We start from the raw sequence: 7,730 nt of genomic DNA on the forward strand, positions 1-7,730 counted from the left end.
GCTCGGTTGTGCCTCGGTAGTAAATGGGGTAGTGGGGGGGGGGCGTCAACCCAGGGGTGATCTTCTTTTTTCCCTCTAGAGAACTCGATAGGTCCGAATGTCGGCTTGTGGGTATGGGGAAGGTGCCTACAAAACGTGTCCTTAATAACTTGCAAATGATAATGTTAAATTGATGTATATTACATTACATATATGTGTTTTATTGGCCATATTTGCATGTTATCATACATAAATGGACATAAATGATGTATTTTTTAGTACTTTTTACATGGTATTTAGCCTCAGTGCATTGAAGAAATTTTTTTAAAGGGCATAAAAAACTTGGGTTGAGATTGGTAAAGGTTTTACTAATTTTCTGGAATCTTTTCCATATTTTTAAAATAATTTTCTGACCATTATATAGCCGAGAAATGAATTGTAGAATTAAAAGAATATTTTTTTAATGATTTATTTAATTTTTTAATGATTTATTTTTATGAATTTCATGGCATCCATGTCATTCGCCCCAAAATTCGCGCGAATGATTGGATGCGCCCAATGAGCAGTCTATTGGCTCATAATGGCATCGCAATGCGCGATGCCATAATGATCAAATCATTATTGTGGAAGATTACCTGGCGGGGGGGATGAGAAGAAGGTACATTTTATTTCATTTGGCTTTTTGTGCAATAAATACACGCGGAGAATCGATCTTCGTATGCATTTATGAAATAAGAATACTCCACATATTCAATGCACGTGGAATCAATTAGCCGCATGCATTGATTGCACGCGGCCATCGATTCCGAGTGCATTAAATAAATTGGTAATCTTACCTACCTTTGTCTTTTTTTCTTTAATTTTATTCAAACACGAACATATGCGATGATGAGGTGCTTTCTGAGCCGTTCAAATGTAGCATCATTTCGCGATGATTGCGGCCTGTGAAAGTGCACAAAAATGTGTCAGAACGAGATCCGAGGATGGAGAAAATGAGAAAAAGGCATCATCCAATAAAAATGATATTTTTTAGCTGTGTGCAAGAGAGATAAAATGATCCAACGGCCAGGGTTAATCGTCAGTAAAGTGATGATATCTTGAGATCTAGCCGTCCGATTGAACTCGAATGTAGGTTTGCCTTTTCACCCTCTACAATCCATACGGTTGGATTTTAAAATAGAGGTTGGGAAGAAGGCAAAATTCACTTTTGAAAGCTCTCCCCAAGGATTTGGCCAGTAAGGACACAAGTGATGCTTTGGAAGTCGACAGATCTTGGTTCATCATTGAAAGTTGTAAGTTTCTAATTTACTTTTTGAACTTCTTCTTGAAAGATTCTAAAACGCCGCGGAATGGGCAAAATGTACATGCCCTTGAAGTAGATTTGAATGGAAATTAACATTGTATTTTGATTTTGATTTAAAATCTAACTTTTAATCCTTAGTTCTACACAAGTTTTCAACAAATTTGGAATATTAGACTTTTAGTTTAAGGTCGAATTTCACTTTAAATTCATTTTCCCCAAAATTCTTGATTTTTCTCTCTCTAGGTTAATTCGTCAACTTTCTCTCTCTAGATATAGAAATCTATTGTTTGAATATTTAATTCAACATATAAAAAACCTAAATACAAAATTTCATCTAAACATTCGTCCATATTCAAGTCCAATTTCAAAAATCCCTTTCTTGATTATTAATTCCAATTTTAATACATGAAAATTGTCCTAAAACTTCATCCTGATTGGGAAATTGGTAATCCAAATTAAATTGATATCAGAAAAAAAATCTTCTATCTATATTGTCTTGACCTAAAATATAAATATCAGAATTAAGCTTTTGCTAAATTTTGATTTACTACAAAAGAAAATTAAACAGGATTAAGGCCTATTAAATGCAAAATTAATTCATTATTGGAATAATTCATTTGAATTAGGATAAAAATTCTTCTATGGTTCGACCCCTTGCTTGCTCTATACATAGCATTTAGTGATTAAGGGTTATTATAAATTTTATTGTATAAGTCTAAAAGCAAAAAATAACGACATATTTCATACACCAAATTTAGGCTTATCAGTCCTGCGGGCCCTCCTTCCAGTTCCCCCACGTCCCAACCGTCTGTATCTCGGGTGAGGCCACACCACCTTAGGCCTGCGCAATCTCGCCCATCTTGCATGACGAACGTGGGCTTCCCATCAGCACCTTCCCCGCATGGGTTGGGCCTGTAGGAAGCCTATTCGGCAAGCCAGTCCAAGGAAAAATTGAGCCCTCTTTCCTAATTGGGCCCGTTGGAGTCAGGGTCAGCCCCGCCTCCTCCAGCTGATTTGGCCCTCCCCCAACCCTGAACGACACCGTGAAGCCATGGCCTACCCCTGCGTTTGAGAGGGGGAGGGTAATGGTGCTTGTCCCACAGGGCCAATTCAAGGTCGGCAAGACCCTTTCCCCGCTCAAGCAGCCCACTCGAGAGGAGGGGGGGGGGGGTGGCGCCGAGTGCTATTGCTGGAGCATCACCACGAGCATCTGCATTTGCGCTGCTAGAGGTGCGAGCAGCAGCATTTGCGCGGCAAACTGGCGTTTGATAACGTCAGCTATGGACCTTGTTGTCCCATCATCTTGCCTTGGAGACAATTCCATTTCTGATTTAGGCTCCATGATGGTGTGACGGAAATGAGGGAGGGCTGGCTCTGATACCAGTTGTTAAGAACTCAAATGTAACCAACTATCGATGATAAACGATTGTTCCCAGAGTCGATAACAGAGCATGAAGGGAAAGGAGAGGAGAAGAGATTCCCGAGGAGGAGAGGAGAGAAACGGGAATAGTTGCAGAGGGGAGTCGCCGCAGGCTCGACCGGAGAGGAGGATGTGTCGACCTATGAGAGGAGAGAGAGATCTGGGAGAGCAAATGAGGACCAAAGTAGAGTAAGGAATGAACTCACTATGTGGATGTCTGCCATTGCCCTGCTGATGACCCCCTTAAGTAGGGGAAGAGGCGATGTGGGCCGCGTCTTGCATGTCGGGCCCATCACGAACCCGCTTAGGAATGTACACCCTCTGCTGGATCATATCAGAATCCATCAAGTTGGATGGGAAGTGGATCTTCTGAACCTTCCACTAGAGGCTAAGTCATCTCTATAGATGGGCCATGTGGATCCCTCGTGGTTTAGGAATCACATGGGGTTTGTTTTAGTTACAAAGTAAGCCTTCACAGAGTTTGATACTGGCTTTGTTTCTATACACACTTTCACACATACCCATGAACTTTATAAAAATTACTTTAACTAGTTCATAAGATCTATGTTAACTTAAGATATAAACATACATATGCGTGTTGCCCTCCTCTACTTGTGAGACCATCGTCTATCTTAGGAACGAATCTTGTCAACGTATTTAATAAGCTAGATACTAGGCCTAAATATATCGTTTAAGGCTTCAAACTAATGAAAATATTTTTATTATTTTCTTACAAACACAGTCGAATCCATAGAGAGCAAGCTTTTTGAAAAACGAAATTTCATTCATTTATTAATATTTTTACTACATTTATTTTCTTGGGAACGAAATATGATTTAATGTAAGCAACTGGTAGAATTCTTAATAAGTCTAAGATGGTGAGAAAATATTCATCCAATTTACCCATATATATAATAATTTTATAGAATAGTTTTGGGGATTTCATGGAAATTTATAATAGGAAATAATGATTAATTTAAATTACAATACCTTCTTCAGCAATCTAGAAGCATTAGGTAATGTGATGGATTGTGGGAACATGCACATTGTGCTTTAAGTGATAGTAGTGGAGCAAGTTTTACCTTCACTATCTGTCGCGGGAAAGGTGGTGGATATGTACCGACAAGCAATGGAGTGGGGCGAGTGATGGGTTATTACGGCCACAAACAGTAGTGAATAAGGAGGCGAGTATATGTTGGTGAGTAACGGAGTTGATGATGGCATGTGGAAAGACAAAAAACCTAGCCTAATCCTCCGTGACTATGACCTACAAAAAAAGATGAAGAAATAGTCAAAAACAGATAAAATATTTCACTAACCTCGTGGTCACAACCCCATGGCCCGAGAGGTGCTTTTTCTTCACGAATCTTGATTATATCACTTCTCTTTCAATACTTCAGTCTTAACTTTACAGAGTAGACCCAAATGATATTTGAAAGAGAAAATGATTCCTCTAATCATTAGGAAAAAATTCACGAGTGTCTTTCTCACATAGATTGGGGGGCCTTTAACTAATCCAAAATCATAAATGGACAAAGGAGATAAATACAGAGCTTACCTCAAAATTTCAGTGAACTTTCCATCATAATTGTTACTTATCACATTTTGAAATGGAGAAATCTAGGTTGTTGATATTTCTCTCTCATCTTCAACCCAGGTGTCATGCGGTCAAATCTCGAGCTCGGAAAAATGCCCGAATTGAACGCGTGCCAGCCTCAGTGCTTGGAAGAACATTGATCAGCCTTCGATTGTGCAGCGGTAGTCTTGCGCAATAGATTTAGAATACTTTGAGGATAAGGAGAGAGGGTGGGACTCAGGCCCGTACAGAAATAGGGTCATTACATTAACTATTAGAATGTATTACATCGTGGTTTTAGTGATTTCATGGGGAAGACCAACGATGATACTGAAGTAACAAGACAAGACGCCGCGCGCTTGAGTAGTGTCGCTCTTGTGCCTTGAGAACTGCAGTCTTGCATGCACACCTACTGGCACCAACACTGCACGCGTGCCCCCAGACTGGGCGGCCTGCGCCCGTGGGCCTTGGTACTCGACACACTTGCCAGTCCAACCTAGCCTTGGCACTCCGTGCGCCAAGCACTCGCGCTGACACCATCGTGCGCGATCTGCGTAAGCGCCACCGTGCTTGGCACCCAAACTAGGCGGGATGCACCCAGCACTACCTACGGAAGCGCCATGCGCCCCACATCATCTCGCGGCTCTTTGTGCATCGCGCCCACGCAGTGCGCGTGACGAGGGCGTGTTGTCCCACAACGCACGCGTGCGCGTACGCGTACGCGTATGCAGCCTTGCCCTGAATCATTACCATTGCACGTGACGAACACAAGCACCAAAAGGGCCTTGGCTTTAAAGATCAGGGTCAGGTGTCCTTCCCGATGCGTGTATGGTGTTTTATGCCTAAGGACTCTATCTAAAAAACCTGAGACCAAGTACACGGACATATCCTCACAATAAGCAAGCTGGCCTCTGTGCATGGCATGCCGTCTACTTTGGGACCTTACACCATGTCATAGTCACAAACATGGCAGTGGAATCCACAGATTTTCCAAAGATTCTACATCAAAATACACATTTATAAATATGCTTCAATCGTGCATCAACATGTGCCCTAGATTTTGTTGTAAAGCACCGATCATTTACTTGAAACTAGTCCTCTAATTTGCCAAAAAAATGATAATCGTTTGGGGTAGAATCATTGGTCTTGTCCTTGCAAAAAATTTCCCTTCTCCTTCATCACCCATTATCTGGTCTTAAATTTTACACAATTTTGTTTTGGAACTCGTAAATTTGGTTTATAAATACCCAAACTTTTGTAAACCCTGTCAGTCCTCTATTTGCAGTTTCCCACAAAAGGAGGAAACCACAAAACTTATTTACAATAAAGATGACTATTTAAAAAACCATATTGGCTTATTTCTTAACCGTTATGTTCGGTCCAGGAAAGAAATAAGTTAATTCTAGGTTGTCTAAAAAGAACGGAGCATAGTTTGAAAGATATATCTCAAACTTGATTTCAGGAAACGTAATAGATTTTTTGGAGAAAAAAAGAAAATAATCCGAGGCCACCTTTCTGTTCCGTTCCTTCATCAAATGCCCATAATCTTCACAAGGTTCATAATTGTCTTCCATCCTGTCATCTATGCATTCCAGCCTAGACGTGGTTGTTCGGTTCTTTTTGTGCAAATTGTTCGTTCTGTTTGGATTTCCAAACAGAACAAAAACAAATTCGAACAGAACATCGCACAGACCTGTGTGCGGTTCTTTTGTTCGCTTTGTGCAAATTATGATATAATTTTTTTCGAATGTACGAATCTTGTTCGTTTTTTAAAATAAAAAAGAACAGAACAAATAACAAGGCCCTGCTTGGTTCTTTTGTGCAAATATTTTGTTCATTTCAAAGGACCAGAACAGAACAACCATATCTATTCCACCCCGGACACGAATTGTATTATCGACCCGTCATCCGTCCCATCCGTCATTTGTCTCAGAAGTCAGACGTCCCACCCGTCATCCGTCCTGTTGCCCATCTTGTTTACTTGTCTGCAACTCTGAAATATTCATCGTCGCAAAATCGATCGTATATAATGCGAAAATCCTCAAATTAAGAGGAAGATCGATCGAGCGAGAAAATCAAGGTTGTTTTCTCATCTGCAACCCTGCAAGATTCATCGTCGCAAATCAATCGAATCCATCGCGAAAATTCCCAAATTGAGAGGAAGACCGAGCGAGAAAATCGAGGAATTCGGAACCCGAAATCCAACAAAAAAAACTTAAAAAACTCGAAATCGACTCACATCAGAACTCGGTCGATCGAGAACCCGCGCCAGATCCGATCTGCTCAAACCGAACCCCAATCCCAGCGGCGGCAGCGCGAAACTTGAGCCGAATCGCCTCCATTTTTTCCTGAGCAGACTCGTCTTCGACCTCCATCAGAGGGTATTCATGCACCATCTCCGCGATCTTCGAGAAGCTTCTCTGAGATCGAGCCGTGAACAAGCCCGGATCGAGCGCCATTGCGGCCTTCCAGACCTCGACGCAGCCGCTGTAGAACCCTAATTCTTCTCCAGCGGCGAATCCATGGCGAGAACCGAGGATCTCGGCGTCTTCTCTCCCCGCCATGAGCCCGTCCTCGAATCCCTGCCTGAATCCCTCTTCCTTCTGCTCCTCCTCCAGCTCCAGCGTAGATGCGAAGATGTCCCCCATCTCCATTTCTTCCAAGGTTGAAGAACATGGAATGGGGCTCACACCCTTATTTATAGGCTTGAGTGGTTGTAATTAGGGGACGGCAAGTCCGGTATGTGACGGGTCGTATGACGTGTGGTGACTAGGGGATGCCACATCCGGGACGTGACGGGACGTATGACGTGTGGTGACTAGGGGACGCCACGTCGGGGACGTGCCGCCACGGACGTGACAGAACGGATGACGAAACGTGATAGACGGTGATGTGACGAAACTTTCGCCTTAGCATATGCAAAAAAAACCGTCATGTTCCTGTCACCGTCCCTCCATAGGGTGTCCCATCACGTCCCCGTCACCGTGACAGCGTCACCATCACCGGTGACGTGAATAAAACTCGACTTGAACAGAGGGGTATATCTCCAATTATTAATAGGCGGTGTCGGTTTGCGCATGCAAAAAAAAGGGACTTCTGTGCAAAATGCCAGTAAATCGAAATGGCAAAATCTCAGCCATCCGAAAGATTAAAAATAATGTTTTTATATGTATCTTCTGTCCATTTTAATTTTTCACAAATTCTGTGACGGCTGTTCCATCACGTCACACGTCCTGGGCACCCCGTCATTGTCATGTTCCCGTCACGACCACTTCGTCATCCGTCATCGTCACTGTCATGGACCCCTAAAACTGTCACGTTTCCGTCACAGTGACGCATGACGTGATGGATGATGCGTGCCGATCCTTAGTGGTGACGGACGGGGATGTGATGAGAAGTTATATGCTTGTATGGTTATAATTACGGAACGGCAAGTCCACGATGCGACAGGA

General features: G+C 42.5%; 1 protein-coding gene across 2 annotated transcripts; it reads right to left on the reverse strand.

Annotated features, from left to right (window-relative positions):
- Positions 1-6,070: 6,070 nt before the first annotated feature.
- LOC144708047 (uncharacterized) lies at positions 6,071-6,956 on the reverse strand. Of its 2 annotated transcripts, none has more exons than XM_078581338.1 (2): positions 6,518-6,956; positions 6,071-6,271 (listed from the first exon to the last, which is right to left on the reverse strand). In XM_078581338.1, the coding sequence occupies exon 1, from the start codon at positions 6,930-6,932 to the stop codon at positions 6,519-6,521; it is 414 nt and encodes a 137-aa protein (XP_078437464.1). In that variant the 5' UTR covers positions 6,933-6,956; the 3' UTR covers positions 6,071-6,271; position 6,518. The 2 variants fall into 2 exon arrangements, with proteins under 2 accessions (XP_078437464.1, XP_078437463.1); XM_078581337.1 differs by having other exon boundaries at positions 6,071-6,379.
- Positions 6,957-7,730: the final 774 nt, after the last annotated feature.

Source organism: Wolffia australiana, chromosome 9 (assembly GCF_029677425.1).
Source record: "Wolffia australiana isolate 7733 chromosome 9, ASM2967742v1".
Classification (NCBI taxonomy): domain Eukaryota; kingdom Viridiplantae; phylum Streptophyta; class Magnoliopsida; order Alismatales; family Araceae; genus Wolffia; species Wolffia australiana.

Bases quoted from the DNA above. Each gene is read 5' to 3' on its own strand.
- LOC144708047 (XM_078581338.1), bottom strand. From the start codon at position 6,932: ATGGAGATGGGGGACATCTTCGCATCTACGCTGGAGCTGGAGGAGGAG.